The sequence below is a fragment of the Ostrea edulis genome, chromosome 6 (genome assembly GCF_947568905.1).
Source record: "Ostrea edulis chromosome 6, xbOstEdul1.1, whole genome shotgun sequence".
NCBI classification, from domain to species: Eukaryota; Metazoa; Mollusca; class Bivalvia; order Ostreida; family Ostreidae; genus Ostrea; species Ostrea edulis.
The window spans coordinates 1,374,826-1,391,665 of NC_079169.1; the positions used below are offsets into that span (position 1 = coordinate 1,374,826).

Sequence of the window (16,840 nt, forward strand, 5' to 3'; positions counted from 1 at the left end):
TAATTCAATTATTGCTCTCTTCAATTCAATTGATGTGCCCATCATTTGAATTAATGAGAGCAATAATAGATTTAATGCGCGCATTAATTCAATTATTGCTCCCTTCAATTCAATTGATGAGAGCATTAATTTCAGAGAAATATTGTTCGCAATAATTAATTTAGAGCTCGGTATAAATAATTTGATGATCTCTTTAATTCAATTGAAGATATCTTTAATAATTTACAATGCTTTTGTATAAGGAATTAATGCACGCATGAATTCTTTTAAAGAGAGCAACAATTCAATTAAAGAGATCATTTTAATTCAATTGTGGATATGTTGAATTGAAGATATCTTTAATTATATAGTTGCTCTCTCTAAAAGAATTATTTGCCTCTTCAAATGAATTAAAGATATCATTAATTCAATTAAAGGGTGCATCAATTCAGCTGAAAAATTAATGCTATCATCAATTCAATTAATGCGCGCAATAATTCGGAATTGAAGATATCATTAATTATTTGAAGAGATCTTTAATTAAATTGTTGCACGCATCAAATGAATTGATATCTCCAAATAATTGACGATGTCTTCAATTATTTGAGTTTATGTTAATTTGGTGCTCCATAGATATGCAGTTGCCATTTTTGGCATTATGGTCATCTAGTGGTCCTGCAGAAGTATTGTACTTTTTAAGGCAATCCAAATTTCAGGATGGCTGCCATGGTTTTTGATTGGCTAAGACATTCTCCAGAACAACGGTCCCTCTAGTTGTCTGTGTCAGCAATCTATACCCAATTTGAAAGTTGTTTCTATCTCACATACGAAAATCAATTCATAACCACCACAAGTTTTCATTTGTGGCACCAGTATTACATTGTGCTCCAAACATTGTGCATGCAGTCAGCCTTAATTTCAATCAAGTACATGTAATTACATTAAAAATTATATTTAGTTACATGTATTTGAGCAAAGTGAGTGATTCAGGCTATTGAGAACATCTTTTATTGTAAAAAACTAAAAAAATGTAAGTCTTCGATAAATTCTATGAAATTATAATATAATGCACAAGATGAAATTTCAACAACAACAACAAAAAAAAAAAAAAACGAAAAAAAAAAACAAAAAAAACTTATGTGTCAGCTAGGAAAAATTGCTTTAGCACACTAAAACTGATGTCTCCCCTTCCATTTTCTATAGACCAAATTTTTAAAAACATTTCTAGGGATCATCTTTAAAGTGGAAAGGTCAAGGTCAAAGGTAATTAAAAATGGCACACGACACACTGTCTTATCATGGTACACCAACATACCAAATAACAGGTCTATGTCAAAAGACAAAAAAAGTTATGGTCCAGGGAAAAAAATCGCCCAAAATTCCATTATTCGATCTTTACATAAAAGGTCAAAGGTCATTAAAAGTAGCATGTGGCACACTGCCTTACTATGGTATACCCACAAACCAAATGCCAAGGTCAAAAGACAACAAAGAGGCCCACAGGCCTTATCTGTCACCTGAGTACTAGTGAAAAAGTATCACTACTCCCAAGGGCTATGAAATCTAGAAAGAAAAATTCCTGTTCTGAATATCTAAGATAATTTCTGATGTTCAGCAACAATATAAAACAAGATGTGTAAAATTACCATTTTTTGTACATTCTTTTCTGCTATTCCTAGTATGCATTTAGATTTTATACAGTATCAGCAAACTTACAGATAAATACTGTATACTAAGTTTGGCCCCACCCTGGGGTCAGAACCCCTACCCCGGGGATCATGAAATTTACAATTTTAGTAAAGGACTACCTGCTCTTTCTAAACATCCATTTAGTTTCAATTTAGTATCAATAACACTAAAGAAGATGTTATTTAAGTGTTATACACATATACACTATATAGTAAGTTTGGCTTCACCCTGGGGTCAGAACCCCTACCCCGGGAATCAAGAAATTTACAATTTTAGTAAAGGACTACCTGCTCTTTCTAAACATCCATTTAGTTTCAATTTAGTATCAATAACACTTAAGAAAGATGTTATTTAAGTGTTTTACACATAAACACTATATAGTAAGTTTGGCCCCACCCTCAGGTCAAAACCCCTACCCCAGGGATCATGAAATTTACAATTTTGGTGGAGGCTTTCCTGCTCTACATCACTAGGCATTTACACATGTGTAGTTTTTCTTACACATGTGCGGTTGTAGAGATTTTTGAAAATTGGTCAATTTTGGAAAGTTTAGCCCCGCCCCCAAGGGTGCTGGAGTCCTGAAATTTACAATTTATGTCCCCCTTCTTCCAAAGATGCTTCATACCAAACTTGAAAAGAATTGGAAAGATAGTTATCAAGAAGTTAAAAATGTCTATTGTTCACACATTTAATAACTGACCATTTTGGCCCCACCCCGATACCAAAACCCCTACCCCTGGGATCATCAAATTTACAATTTTGGTAAAGGACTACCTGGTTTTTTTCTTTCTAAGTATCCATTTAGTTCAATTAAGTATCAATAACACTAAAGAAGATGGCATTTTAAGTGTTTTACATATAAACACTATATACCAAGTTTGGCTGGTTCTTGAGAAAAAGATTTTTGAAAATTGGTCAACTTTGGGCAGTTTTTGCCCCATCCCTAGGGCCCCAGGGGTGCTGGAGTCCTGAATTTACAATTTATGTTTCCCTTGTCCCAAAGATGCTTCATGCCAAATATGAAAAGAATTGGACTGGTAGTTATCAAGAAGAAGTTAAAAATGTTAAATTGTTAACGCACGACAACCAATAGGTCACCTGAGTTTACTCGGGTGACCTAAAAATGTTATGGTCCGAACAAACTTTGTATGACAATTTTAAGCAGAAGAAGAAGCAGAAGAAGAATTTACACTAAAACAAAATGTCCTCCTTCTGGGAAGGGGAGACAAATACTCCAAATATCAAAATTACCCAATAATCTATATTTCTGCATTCATAAATATTTCATTTTGGACAATTCTATACGACTAAGAGCCTTTATGCTGGAGTATAATGGAACCCAATTGACCTTCTGCTCACCAACTCTATGTGTTCTGTACACTGTATTGCATAAATCACATTACTCCAGTGTGCTTTAACTAACATTTAATTTCAGTCTACATGTATGCATACAAACACCATGTAACAAATGTAGACATTAAGTATAACAACACAAGACATACCATATACAGTGATTAGAAAGTATTAATAATTCAGAGTGTAAATGTACAGAAGGCGCTAAACCAAACAAAAAGCGTAAATAAAATAACAAAAAAATTCTCATACAATATTGCCAATCAGATGAGCTGTCCAGGGGGACCACTGTGTATAATCATTGGGACTGTTACAAAAGGTAATTATTGTTCTGACACACCCTTTTTTTCATACCAAACTTGATATATCACAGTCTTATGTACATTGGGGAAAAAAGTTGAAAGTTGACATCCTGAATTTTCAAATACATGTATTTTCAAAAATTTGCTTCAAGTTATTTGAAATTTAAAAATATCTATTAGAGTTACTATGTTGAATAATCTGGCATTTTGAATTATGTGGAATTCTTCATCTTAGGGTATGGAAATCAGTCGTGCAAAAACCTTTTATAGAAATCTGATTACATAGTTATATTTTATTGTGAGTAAATTTGTTGTTAATCTTTTTGTCTAAATCTTATTTTGATAAATCAATTTACAATAAAAACATACCTTAAATGTATTATATTTAGCATACATGTACGATATTTGACAGAAATTGATTTTTCAAAAATTCAGTTTATTATCTCAAACTTGATGGGACCGAGAAAAAACTTCAAGATATCTGAGGATTCCTGATATCAAGGGTAAAATACTTAAAGAAGAAGGGGTTGGAACTTCTGAATCACTTTGACATGTCCATGGTATTCAAGATATCTGTGTTCAACTCTCTACGAAAGACATTTAGCAACATAATTGATTTAGTGGTAAACTTGAATCTTCATTAAAATGGTTCAACATTAACTTGAGTCTTCATTATATAAGGAAGGTGTATGTTATACAAATCTTGGTTTTTCAGAAGAACTTTTTTCCTTTAAGTTACAAAATTCAAGAATTGATTATAAAGTCTGTATTAATGTTTAAGTATTTAAATCTGCATCTGATATAAATAAAGGACATGTCTGAACTAATAATTTGGGGATATCCTTCTTTCAATAACAGAAACTACAAAGACCAGTAGATACAGGTATTGTTGAGATTTAGTTAATTGTTTATGTCAAAACTTACGAAGATTTCTTTGTAGTTTTACTCTTTAAAAAATATTTCCAAAAATTCTGTTCAGTGCATATATAGACCATTTCATACAAAATAAACAGGGATGACATTAAAACACAATTAAAAATGTCTGTTATTTGTTTGGATTTCATTCAGTAGACATTTTTGACAAATAGCATATTACTATGAATTATGGATTATTTTTAATTCACATGGTCTTCACCTCGATATAATTTTATGAGGTTGTCTTGATACGATAAGGTTCCTGTCAACAACATTGTACATAAAATATAGTGATGAACATATTGAATGTTTGCTAAAAATAAGTCTCGCTGACAAGATCACAGAAATAAAGCCTCACAAATGACATGTGATTTACTGTAACACACAACAGCAGTCACAATACACACACGTGGATAAAACTAAATGATCTAACTGAACTACATATCAAATACCTCAAAGACCCAGTGCCAAACACATCAGATGTCAACCCCAATGTTCCATAAATTAAACACATGGTAATCATGGTAAAATAAAGGAAATAATGATATATCATATTATGCTGTTATATATAAAAAGAATTCATTGATGAACAGTAAAAAAAAAAAAAAACACCCCACACACTGTGCCTATGTAAAAGACAGGGTAAATAGTATAATAATAATAATTGTGTATTGTGCAAACAAAGTATTTGATCAAGCTGAGATTCTATTTGATTTGACAATCCAATGGAAACAAATCTTTATTTTTGCAATATGAAATGCATTTGCAGAAGAAATCAATAGCCATTAAACTGTTGTTGAACACAGACATGGGATGCCTGATGCTTAAACTTCACAATACAACACATAAAGCAATCAAATCTGAAGACCTTTTCATAATATCACAGGACTTTGTTAGATTAAACAAGCATAAAAATCATGCTTCAACATTTAAAAACAAAAATCTTCCTTGTAAAATGATAGAATAGACAATTCAATTTCTTCAGAATTACATGAGATCATGAAACACAGCTCAGACCAAAAAGCAATAGCATTATTGGTTGTGATTTTTTTGAGTGTTTTCAAATGTACAAATTAATATCAGTAGAGGCTTTATGATTTGAGAAGAATATGTATTTCAACAAATTTATAAATTCATAAATACTGTGAACCAGAAAATTTTCACCCACACATTAAAAAAAAAAATTTTGACCCATTCAAAATTCACCTAAATCCACTGACCATTGCTCAGTTTGAATTTGCACATTCAGGAAGCAGGCAAAATGGGTGGAAGTAAAACATGCTTTGAGCGTGGGCAAAAATTTCCCACTATACAGCACTTCATTCATGCCGAGCCTCCAATAGACCTATCTATCGTGATTCCATGGTTCGTTCTGTGCTTGTAGTAAATGCACAAGATCAAAATTCAAACATGCATCATTGTCAGTTTTAATGAGCTCTTAAATTATTGAAAAGGTCCAGCAGTTGTAGTTAATCAATTGCACATCACCAAATCACTGCAACCCAAAAGAAACCACTTTAGTCCTCTTTTTGTTCGACATGTACTTTTCTCTGTCTGATACCAGACTCTTCTTCAGATTCCTTTTCTCCTTCCAAAAGAATCACTTCCTCCTCTTGTTCTCCGTTTTCCTTTTTGACTTCACTGTTGGTAGGTGCCCCTTCATTGTTGGTAGGTGCCCCTTCACTGTTGGTAGGTGTCCCTTCACTGTTGGTAGGTGCCCCTTCACTAACCTCTTCCTTCTGCAACTGTTTTTCTGAATCACGTTTCACCTTTTCATCAGAATCTGCACCATCCTATTAAACAGATATGTGATTAATCTGCACCACCCTAATTATCCTAATAAACAGATATAAGTGATTAATCTGCACCACCCTAATTATCCTAATAAACAGATATAAGTGATTAATCTGCACCACCCTAATTATCCTAATAAACAGATATAAGTGATTAATCTGCACCACCCTAATTATCCTAATAAACAGATATAAGTGATTAATCTGCACCACCCTAATTAACAGATATACATGTAAGTGATTAATCTGCACCACCCTAATTAACAGATATAAGTCATTAATCTGCACCACCCTAATTAACAGATATACATGTAAGTGATTAATCTGCACCACCCTAATTAACACATATAAGTGATTAATCTGCACCATCCTAATTAACAGATATAAGTGATTAATCTGCACCATTCTAATTAACAGATATACATGTAAGTGATTAATCTGCACCACCCTAATTAACAGATAAAAGTGATTAATCTGCACCACCCTAATTAACATATATAAGTGATTAATCTGCACCACCCTAATTAACAGATATAAATGATTAATCTGCACCATCCTAATTAACAGATATAAGTCATTAATCTGCACCACCCTAATTAACAGATATAAGTCATTAATCTGCACCACCCTAATTAACAGATATAAGTGATTAATCTGCACCACCCTAATTAACAGATATAAGTGATTAATCTGCACCACCCTAATTAACAGATACAAGTCATTAATATGCACCACCCTAATTAACAGATATAAGTGATTGATTATAGTGCACTCTTAGGAGTCCATCACTCCAAGACATCACTCCCAGACAACTTTCCCAGTCAACCCTTCCAGACATCACTCCCAGACACTCCTTCCAGACTTCACTTCCAGACATCCTCCCAAACATCATTCCCAAACAACCCTCCCAGACTTCACTCCCAGACATCATTCCCAAACAACCCTCCCAGACACCCCTCCCAAACATCACTCCCAGACATTATTCCCAAACATCCCTCCCAGACATCATTCCCAAACACCCCTCCCAGACTTCACTCCCAGACACCCCTCCCAGACATCATTCTCAGACATCACTCCCAAACATCATTCCCGGACTTCACTTCCAGACATCCCTCCCGACATCATTCCCATACAACCCTCCCAGACATCATTCCCAGACAACCCTCCCAAACATCACTCCCAGACAATCCTCCAAGACATCACTCCCAGACATCACTCCCATAGACAGATTGTTTGAAACACTGTACAATCATAAAACCTCTGTTACAGTTGTTGAATGCAAATCATCACAAATATCAATCTTCATAGAGCACACCATCTATTCTTCTCTGACTCATCTCAGCTGTGCCTTGGCCTTTCCCAGAGTCACAAATTTCATCCGATTTAACTAACAGCCAACCTAAATTACAGACTTTCTTTACTTACTTCTTTGGGGTCAATGACATCGGTCATTTTTGAGGAGACAGACTTCATGGCATTCAGGATTCTTGCCATCTGTTTCTCAGTTTCTTCCAGCCTTGTTTGAAGCGCTCTCATTTCATCAGTACCTGTAAAACATATATACAATATTATTCTGTCATCAATACCTGTAAAACATATATACAATATAAATCTGTCATCAATATCGAAATTCTAAGTTCAAAAGGGGTATAACTACCAGAAAAATTATTGAATCAAATTTCCTGGGAATATGCACATCTACACATTGTGTCCTTATTAACTACAAAGTTTCACGAAATTTTGTTGAGTGGTCTCAGAGAAGTTACGCTGACAAAAAAAGGGACTGACGGACTGACAGACAGGTCAAAAACATTATACCCTTCACAACTTCCATGGGGTATAGATATCGAAAGGGGAACAAAAAAGCACAACAAACAAACTGCATTTGATTTTTGCTTATTAGCAAGAATTAGTGACTAATACCCTTGATAACCATAATATGACACTGTTTAAAACATTGGAGATAAACTTTAATAATTATTTTATTTATTGATCCAACATTCCATCTTAAGAAATTAATTTTTGCCAATCAGTCAGTTTGGTAATAATAGCTAAGATATGTTGCATCACTCAAAATTTTTACATGATGGAAGGCCGGAGGTACGAGAGATAGAGTGGATCTCGGCATACTAAATCGTAGGAACTAGTTCATTTTAAAAGCATACAATACACTCAAAGCAATTATTTACTGTACTACGCTAACAATGATAGCTGTGCACTGAACACTCTCAAAACATTGATCAGCTGACGATGCATATCTAATCCCATCAATCAAAATATAACACAGGCATAGTTTCCTTTAGGAATGCCTTCTTTTTAAACATTTAATATTTGTTCTTAATGAGAGGGATCTGGGAGATTTTTAAATTTAGACGCCAGATATTTTCATAATGCTCAGTTCCTTGATACTCTCAGCTAGTGGTGGGCAATTGGGGAAAAAAATTAATCGATAATCGGATTAATCAGATGAACCTTTTTGATTGATTAATCGAAAAATTATGGAATTTCATGCATTTCAAATTTATGGCATGAATATATTAAATTTACATTAATTTTTACCCTAAATATTATCTTACTTAGAATAAAATCATTAGAAAGTAGAGGTTAATAATCCCATACTTTCGATTTTGTTTTCCCAGGATAGGGATAGATCTTTTGACTTTTGTTGTTGTTCTTATGGGATCTGGTTTAGAATAGGGCCTCAGAACCCCTTGCTTGTCATAAGAGACAAAATCCGAGGCCCTGTGTCGCAGCACATGTGGCACGATAAACTCCCTGCTCAAAGGCTGTAAGCGCCGAGCCTAAGTTTTGCAGCCCTATACTGGTAGTCGTGACGTTTCCAAATGAGTGACAGACACTTGAGAGGGACGTTAAACAATATTCAATCTTATTGGATGACTCAGCTTCGTCAGCCATTATTGGTTTTAGTTAAGTTGCAGCAGGAATATTCGAATTATTTTTTTTTAAAATACAGACGTCGACGATTTCCGATTTTCAAAATGACAATCGATTATTCACATCATTTCAGTTATAGCGACTGACAATCGAAAGTCGGCAATAATCAGTATGTCACTACTCCCAGCATAAGATATCACACATATACAGATAAATGTCCTTACTGATGTTTTTATCATCGGCCTTTGACAACAGATCCTCCAGCTCGGAGAGCTTAGCACTGCTGTCCTTCAGCTCACTCAGTGACGCTTCCTCTATGGTGGAGCTTTCTTCAGACGTGTTTGGACTCGTCTGTTTCACTCTCTCGTATCCAGGCTTTCGGTCATACTCTCCTTTACTCTTCTTGTTAAAGACCTGGAATGTGAAGTATTAATTCTACAATGCAGTGGAGTTTTGCTCCCTTTTTCTTAATATTAATATCAAATAAAGAGCACTCTAGGGTACATGATACACTCATCTGCAACTATGTGTACCTGGTACATGATGCACATCCATGTTTGCATGCTTGAAGTCATCAGCTGTCTTTTGCAATTTCAAATTGATACTACAATGACCTAGTTTTGGGTCATGACACTCCCCTTCAAATGCATCAACTGACCAAAATTTGATGATTTGCAACCCAACCCCCCTTTCCGCAGGATGCAATAACAGACCAAAAATCATGTGATAGTTCTAAGCCTCAAAGTACAAGAAATATGACTTCCACATGAAAAAGCTTACAGACAGACAGACAGACAGACAGGAAAGCCTATATCGTAATACAGCCTGTCAAAAGATGGGTGTATAACAATCAAATAGTATCACTAAGCTGCCTTGTACTCTGTACTTGTCATGTGTAAATAATTGGTGGTTCATTCTCCAGACATGGATAACTAGCTTACCTTGACCAGTGTATAAATCAGGTAGCCAATGATCCCCACAGCGTACACAGGCAGCACCATTCCCATCATGCCCCCTCTACCACTGCTTCCTGTTCGGGATTGCTGTTTGCTCATCTCGGCTGCATGTCGCATTCCAGGGTGTGGTCCTTGCTATAATGCACAATAAAACAGACCCCATAATGCCCAACATTGTCTCAGTGACGTTCAAAAGCTATATCAGGCTCTTACAAAATTACAGCATATTGATATTTCTGCAATTAAAAATAAAAGAGACCATTATACTAACATTGGAACCTGCCTGTATTATTGATTATATAAAGCTATAATTTCTTCTTCTATTTTACTTTTAGTTATTTAATCATACTAATTATGATAAACAGGTACTTTATTTTGAATTACAGTCAAATTGGTTGACAATGGTTAAACCCCACCAACATACACATCATTGATTATTCACAACAAGTTTGGTTTTAACTAGCTTATGTATTGTAAGGTCCCCCCCCCCCCTTATTTCTTTTTTTATTGCTATTAACAATCATCATATTATGCTCGTACATGTAGATTTCTTTCAAATTATTTGTTAATATTTAGTAACAGTGGCAAATACCATCATTAACTGACAGTTTTATTTTAATACATTCATTTTACTAAGGGGCAAGATAAAAAAAATCAAGTCATACAAAATTTAAATTCAAGAAGTTTTGAGGGGGGGGGGGTGATAAACTCTGACAAGTTTCTGTTGTCTGACATTGTGGAGAGGGGGTGGGGGGGGTGTGTGTGTGATAAACTCTGACAAGTTTCTGTTGTCTGACATTGTGGAGAGGGGGTGGAGGGGGGGTGTGTGTGATAAACTCTGACAAGTTTCTGTTGTCTGACATTGTGGAGAGGGGGGGGGGGGGGGTGTGTGTGATAAACTCTGACAAGTTTCTGTTGTCTGACATTGTGGAGAGGGGGGTGTGTGTGATAAACTCTGACAAGTTTCTGTTGTCTGACATTGTGGAGACTGAGAGGGGGGGGGGGGGGGGGGGTGTTAAAATCTCTGACATTGTCTAACATTGATTACATGATTTTTTTTTTATTAACATTGTAGTGGACCAGAGCTATTTTTAATGTTTTATGCATACTAAAACTATTTTTGGAAAGATATTCCCCACTGCTTTTTGGCCTCTACATATTAAGAAAACTTCTGAATACTGTCATGCATTGGTTTAGTTGCAGAACTGTAGCTCTCTGTTCCGTCACAATATTTTTTCCGAGAGCTACAGTTCTGCAGCTAGCATTGGTTAAGTACAAATATCCGATGACATGTAAATTACTGTATTTTGATATACAGTATAAGCAGAATTTTTAGCAAGGATTTAATTTTGGCATTATTAGTGTAAGTGAGGGTGTTGAGATCACTAAAACTGAATATTGAGCAATTTATTCCATATCGTACATGTAGGTAATAGTTATCTTTCTTAAAATTATAAAATCGCTAAAATTAGCTCTCGCTGAATATTATGTACCCATTTCTATGGTTAAATCGCTGAATTTGTGTCTCGCTAAAAATTCCACTTATACGATATATGATTATGCATTTAGTATAAATTTATTTAACCAAATTGAAGTGAAACTACAAGGACCAATCCATTATTTTTTTTAAAATATGAATTTATTTACAAGTACATTAAAGGACATGAAATAAATGCTACAGACCTTACTAGATATTTGGGTCACTAATGGACATAAGGACCAGTGAAATAGAGAAAAATGTGTTAGCGAGGCTATCCCTCTCCTACATACACTTTAATACTACAGCTTTTCTATTTATAAGATCAAACACTAGACAACTCTCAATCAGAAAGCATTAAAATGGTGGAATACATAACTAAAGTATAATATGGCCAATTCAACTTAATTGATAGATTATCATCCCCGCCTGCCCCCCAAAAATTGGCCCGCCCGAATTTTTTTATTTTGCGAAACTTGCGATTTCCGGAATATTTTCATGTTCGACTCCGGTATTTACACTTCTTGTTTACATTTCCGGTATAGGAACGTGAGAAGCCTTAAAGTAAAGCTTAACCTGGGATTAGTGTATGAAAATAGCATAGATTGATATCCATCTGCTATTAAATGATGCGGATCTGTTCAATAAAACTCGTTTGTCTTTAATATTTTTCTCAGAAAATAAAAATTAAAAAATAAAATCCTCCCACCCGCCCCATACTTTTTGCTGACCCTGGATGATTATCTACTAATTAAGTTGAATTGGCCTATACATTGGAATTGAAATACAGTTGAACTTCTGTATCTGGAACATCAATATCTCAAATATACTACTCAAAATTTGATAAGGATCACTAGGTTATATGTGTGTAATTTACCACTAACATAACAAAAGACATAAATTTGACTCAGAAACGTGTTTACTCAGGTTATGAATGAAAATTCATGAACGGCATGAACTTTTATCAATACGGAATGCTTGAAATCTGATAACAACACCAAAAGGCATTTCATTACAAAAAGTTAACAGCAAACCAGAGAAAGATTTAACACAGTTTTGGGGGATAGTCCATCATTACACTTAGTCGATGAAGTGTCAATACCGGGTATGGCCTCCCCTTGCATCAATGACGGCTTGACAACGTCGATGGGAAGGTTGTTCCACTCTTCCACGAGGGCGTTTCCAAGCTCTGCCAAAGTCGTGGGTTGTGCTCTACGGCATGAAAGGGCAACCTGCAGCATGTTCCATACATGCTCAATCGGGTTCAAGTCTGGCGAGCGCGCTGGTCAGTCCATACGGACAATTGTCTCCTGCTGAAGGTACTGCTCCACCATTCTGGCGCGATGAGGAAGGGCGTTATCATCCATCAGGATAAACTCAGGGCCAACAGCACCAGCATAGGGTCTGACGTAAACATCGAGGATCTCATCCCGGTACCGCATCCCCGTCATTGTTCCTCTCTCCAGGACACGAAGATCTGTTCTTCCATCCCTGCTGATTCCACCCCAAACCATGATGGAACCACCACCATAACGGTCATGTTCACTGATGTTGGCATCATGGAAACGCTCACATTGTCGTCGCCACACTCGGTGCCTCCTGTCTGTAAAGTCCAAACAATACCTGGACTCATCGGTGAACAGAACTTGAACCCAATCGTTCTGTGTCCAAGTGACATGATCTTCAGCCCAGTCCAATCGCTCTCGACGGTGTTGAACAGTCAGAGGGACTCGAACACAATCCCTTCTCGAGTTGAGACCTGCATTGTGAAGCCGATTCCGTATCGTCTGAGTGGACACATTCACCCCCGAGGCGTTCAGGAGGTCGTTACGTAGGCTGGTTGCTGTCCAGAAGGGATGACGTCGTGCCTGAAGAGCCACAAAATGGTCTTGGCGTTGGGTTGTCGACCTCTGACGACCACCCCCATGTCGGTGTGCTGCTGTACCAAAAGTTTGCTGTCGGTTCCAGGCCCTGTTTACAACGCTCTGACTGAGGTTTAGTGCATTTGCAACGTCGCGTTGTGATAGCCAGCGTCAAGCATTCCAATACATCTGCCCAGTTGTTCTGTCATCAGGCGATGCCTTACACGTTGAGGGGGCATTGTGTTGATAAACGTAGTGTAAACACTCAAGTGAGTTTGAAATTTTAGAAAGAATCAGACACCGATGCCTGAGTGAAAATCGTGCAATGGTAGCAAAAGCATAAACTGTGATGAGAAACGCATTTCCCATGGCATGAAATGCACGTGCAAGTTTGTTGAAGACGTTTTTGATTTCACTTGAACACAATATTGTCAGTTATGCAGTTATCAATTTTTTAAACAGAAAAATATCTATGATCCTTATCAAATTTTGAGTAGTATATAATGGATATATGTCAAAGTGATTTGGAAGTCCCAACTGCACTGTCTTTAGGTATATGGTACCCTTGAATATCTCGAATGTTTTTCTTAGCTCCATCGAGTGTGATATAACAAGGTTTGACTTTATATGTAATAATTAATAACAACTCTAAAAATATGATCAGAATTGCATTCTCAATATTAATTGAAGTTCATCCCATCATTACCCTCATATGCCTTTCAATTTCTGCATCCATGTTTGGTGGCATTCCCACAGGCGGTTCATTTCTTCCCCCTCCAGGCCCTCGAGGAGCTCTTGGTGGTGCTGAATAATAACAAGACAAATTATCCGTACTCCATCAATGTTACGAAATATGCCCATCAACATTCACCATTAACAATTGCATCTCTGATAGTGTAAATTATCTTATTTTGTAAGATATTCCGATTATAAGAATACATGTACTCTATAAAGGGTATTTCTGAAGAAAAGGAAAATTATAGGAATTTTGCTGATAGGAAAAATCCACAACAATTACAATTGCAATCTATATAAAGATACACATCAGTACAGATAGGTATAGTGCATCTTAAAAAATGGAAAATGCAGAATATAATTTGCTATCTTTTACGGAAGAAATCACAAAAACTTCCAACTAAAGAAGATGTCCTTTATACAGTAGGGAGATATATGAGAAAATCATTTACTTGTTGAATAAAAAGGCAAGGTCTGAGCTACTTACTATGTCAAGATCAAATGTTTAAAGTTTTCCTAATTAAATTTTAGTTTTGAAATACATACATACACAGTTAAACAACTTCTATTTTCATGATTTTAGCATCTTTTGTGATCTAGTAACAATCCTTGCAAATGTTATGGAACTTCTAAATTGTACTGTGCATTAAAGTCGGCTAATCTTGGTACAACCCATAAGATAAGCAAAATTCAGATCAGGCACACAAATTAAGTGAGCAATAGAGACCAACATTTACAAATAGGAATGACTTTGAAACATAAATAAGTATAGAAATATGGTCCTGATCCAATCTAACATGTTCCATACATCAACAGATTAAAACATACTTCACAGAGCAACATATATACTAAGTAATCCCATAGGACACAATTGTTTTGAATCCCTATTTGTTCAATATTGTTTGCAGATGTTTGCCTGCTTTACAACTTAATTAATATTACTCTATTTTCAATCAATGAGTGAACTAACAGAGAGCTACACTATATCATTCGCTGGTCCTTGTTCTGTTACATTTGACAATTTGCAATAATAAAACATGCCTAAAAGATGCAGATGAATGTCCTAATTTTTTAAATACCAGTAAAAAATAATTTATGAAGAGCAATATTTGATTGGGTCCCTAGGAACTTTCACACATTGTCATTGAAAGTATGTCAATCTTCAATCTGATTAAAATCAGCTCCTCGATCTGCTCCTTTATTTCTTTTGTTTTGTCACTCCTTGAGGAGCTGATTTTAATCAGATTGGTCAACCTTACACTGATTTCTCAAATAGTAAGGAGTTAAATCATGACAGAATCTAAAAGATGTGGTTTTCTAGAATGAATAATACAACGTATGCAAGAAGTGGACCGGGGTGTTTTAAGGATCCACCCTTGTAGCAATTAAGTGTTAAGAGTATCAATGGTCCATGGAATTTGTAGAAACACCTAAAACACAAGGTAATTTAATTACCTTGTGTTTTAGGTGTTTCTGCTAATTAAATTGTAAACTGAAAACACCCCGCAAAAGTGCCGAAAACACCAATGGAATCTGACTGAAATAAAATCCTTTGATCGGATCCACTCACGTAGATCACTACACCTTGGATCAAAGGATCCCATTTTTTATCAGAAGTGCACCAATGTATCCTTAAAAACATTTACAAAGTATTAGATCATACTTACATACATTCCTAAAGTTTTGTTCATATTGATAGAAAAGTTAATGATTTATGGCTAATTTTCACCAGCATGTAGATACTCACTTATTATTAGGATGGTGCAGATTCTGATGAAAAGATGCACTGCATTTCAGAAAAACAATTGCAGGAGGAAGAGATTAGTGAAGAGGTATGTCCTACAGTGAAGTCAAAAAGGGAAGTAGAGGACTCAAGGAGGAAGTCAAAACGGAAAGATTTAGTGGAGGACAAGAGGAGGAAGTCAAAACGGAAAGACTTAGTGGAGGACAAGAGGAGGAAGTCAAAAAGGAAAGTGAAGGACTAAAGGAGGAAGTCAAAAAGGAAAGAGGAGGACAAGTGAAATATATTCTTGTCCTCTTCAAGAAGTTCTGGGCAATGTGAACAAATTTTATGAAATGATATGACATAACCGCCCACTAAATGGCCAACAATGCCAAGTGCTGAGAAAACTAATAGATATGAAACTTAGCCATGAATCATTCAATCTTCTATCAATATGAAATGTTGGTAAGAAGTGAATAAGTATGATCGAACACCCTATAAGTGTATTTTAATGATACAAGGTGTTTTTGGTACTTTCTGTGGTGTTTTTGGTCAATTTTACCTGGTGTTTTTGCGAATTCCATAGAATTGAGTATCAATGTAGAATAAATATGTGACATTAGTCTCGGTGGATTACCAATGAAAATTTCAATGTGAAGAAGAACAATATCAAAAGCAATGTACTAAAATAACATATATGCCATTTTGGCCTAACAATTGTTTAAGCTGAGCTAGTAGAGCATCCATGCCAGGGATCGACATTAACGGTTGTCTGATTGCCCAAGGCAAGTGAAAACCCAGTATGGACAAGTGAAACTCTATACACACTTGCCCAATGGGGCAATTGATTTTTTCAGTATGAAATGTGATAATCATAATAATTGTGTTAATGATGAATATCAAATATTAGAAAGTAAAATCCAACTCCATATACTGTTGTTTTCTTTAACGAATCGTCAGATTATAGCAAAGGTCCATTCTACGTAGATCGTACTGTATCAGTCCCATTAACAGCGAGAGATAATCAGAATTACTGGATGAGAGTTTAAAATATTTCGGACAACTAAGTTTTTCATTCGGACAGGTAAAACTTCCGAGTTTACTTGAAGAGCAAGTGTTAATGTCTAGATCCCTGCATGTGTAGGCTTATCTGATAAAAAT

At 35.6% G+C, this 16,840-nt stretch overlaps 1 protein-coding gene across 1 annotated transcript in view; it reads right to left on the reverse strand.

Annotated features, from left to right (window-relative positions):
* Positions 1–3,078: 3,078 nt before the first annotated feature.
* LOC125645720 (resistance to inhibitors of cholinesterase protein 3-like) overlaps positions 3,079–16,840 on the reverse strand; it is a 14,182-nt gene continuing 420 nt past the window's right edge. The window contains exons 2-6 of the mRNA XM_048871511.2: positions 13,928–14,025; positions 9,868–10,017; positions 9,151–9,340; positions 7,457–7,578; positions 3,079–6,031 (exon numbers count right to left, since the gene is read on the reverse strand). Of these exons, the coding sequence (XP_048727468.2) occupies positions 5,756–6,031; positions 7,457–7,578; positions 9,151–9,340; positions 9,868–10,017; positions 13,928–14,025 (836 nt within the window). The 3' untranslated portion in view covers positions 3,079–5,755. The remainder of the gene's footprint in view (positions 6,032–7,456; positions 7,579–9,150; positions 9,341–9,867; positions 10,018–13,927; positions 14,026–16,840) is intronic.